This window comes from Plasmopara halstedii (assembly GCF_900000015.1).
Source record: "Plasmopara halstedii genome assembly, contig: Scaffold_525, whole genome shotgun sequence".
Classification (NCBI taxonomy): Eukaryota; Oomycota; class Peronosporomycetes; order Peronosporales; family Peronosporaceae; genus Plasmopara; species Plasmopara halstedii.
This window is the reverse complement of record NW_020187445.1, coordinates 1,935,004-1,936,279: the sequence shown is the minus strand read 5'-3', so window position 1 is coordinate 1,936,279 and position 1,276 is coordinate 1,935,004. Positions and strand designations below refer to the sequence as shown.

Below are 1,276 nucleotides of genomic sequence, written 5' to 3'. Positions count from 1 at the left end.
GAGTCTTTTTCGACAGCCATAGGTGATAGGTTGAAGTGGGTGGCAATTTCAGATCAAGAAAAAAAGTGGGTCCCGAAATAGATGAACGTACAAGTTAAACTTTAGGCACTATTCTCGCTCAGATTTATAATAAAGCTTGGAAGCATGACCCTGCATGGGTCGGTGGGTCATGGGTAACCCACGGAATGGGTCGACTCACCACTCCAAAACGGCCTGTGGGTAACCCACGACCCAACCCATGGGTAACTTAAACTTACCCACCGACCCACTGACCCTTCAAATTCTGAAAAGTCATTCTAATTCAACGCCACTACTTGATGTTTTTCACGGCACGTTTAATCTACCCGTCAGCACTGGGACGACGAATTACCTGCAAGTCAACCTCGCTTGATCAATCAAGGAGGGATTGCAGTTTTCGCGACATTGCGATGGAGTTTAGGTAATGACTTTGAACAGCACAAATGTATATTGATCTGCGTATTCGGGTTCGGTGTCTGACTCTTCAATCTCACCAAAGTACTTCTCGAGAAGGTCCGGATTGTCACGAAGAACGATGTTGCCTTCCAAGGAGTCACTGAAAAACGCGGAGCGCAGCACGGACTTGATGAAGCTCGCATTGCAAAAGCTGCGCTCGCATTCTGCGCTGCTTGCCGGGATAGCCAGAACAAACGAGGAAAGCTTTACGAGCAGTGGGAACTTGCTTGCTTTGAAGTTCCAGTAGCCGAGTATGTCAAAGTACACGTAAGCGTCCTTTGTCCTCATTGCTCGGAAACTGACAGCTTTCCAGAATTTCTTTGGTCGACAGCTTCTCTCCCAAATAGCATCACAGCTCCTTTTCGAGCATGGCTTGCGTAGATTCGGCGGCGGGTCGATCTGCCGTACCATCACCATCTCTCGTGCTTGTCGGTGGTGCAAACGTTATGAAAGATGGCAGTCGCACACCTTCCATGGCCAGCCCGGTCTCCGTCTCTTGGTGCAGCAGATAGGGAAATGTCGCAGCCATATTCCCCATGTGAGCCAGTGTCGCTGCACGTACGCCATCGTGATCGGCTGCCACCACCTTGGAAAGCGGATGCAAAAGGTACGCAACCTCATGAATGACATCGGGGACACACTTGTTCGATATGTTTGCTTTCACAAAAACAGCAATCACCGCGCGCACATTGTGCTTCATTGCCGCAGGTGCAAACTTAATATCATTAAGCATTTGGGGCAGTTGGGACTTAAAGTAGGTGACAAGATGCAGAGTCGGGCGGTCACGACTCTGCAACAAGTT

General features: G+C 49.3%; 1 protein-coding gene across 1 annotated transcript in view; it reads right to left on the bottom strand.

Annotated features, from left to right (window-relative positions):
- Positions 1–435: 435 nt before the first annotated feature.
- Positions 436–1,276, bottom strand: part of PHALS_11024 (Ribonuclease H-like domain) — a gene marked incomplete at both ends in the record, with an annotated part of 1,160 nt that continues 319 nt past the window's right edge. The window contains 2 exons of the mRNA XM_024726548.1: positions 436–873; positions 941–1,222. Coding sequence (XP_024577214.1) covers positions 436–873; positions 941–1,222 — 720 coding nt within the window. The remainder of the gene's footprint in view (positions 874–940; positions 1,223–1,276) is intronic.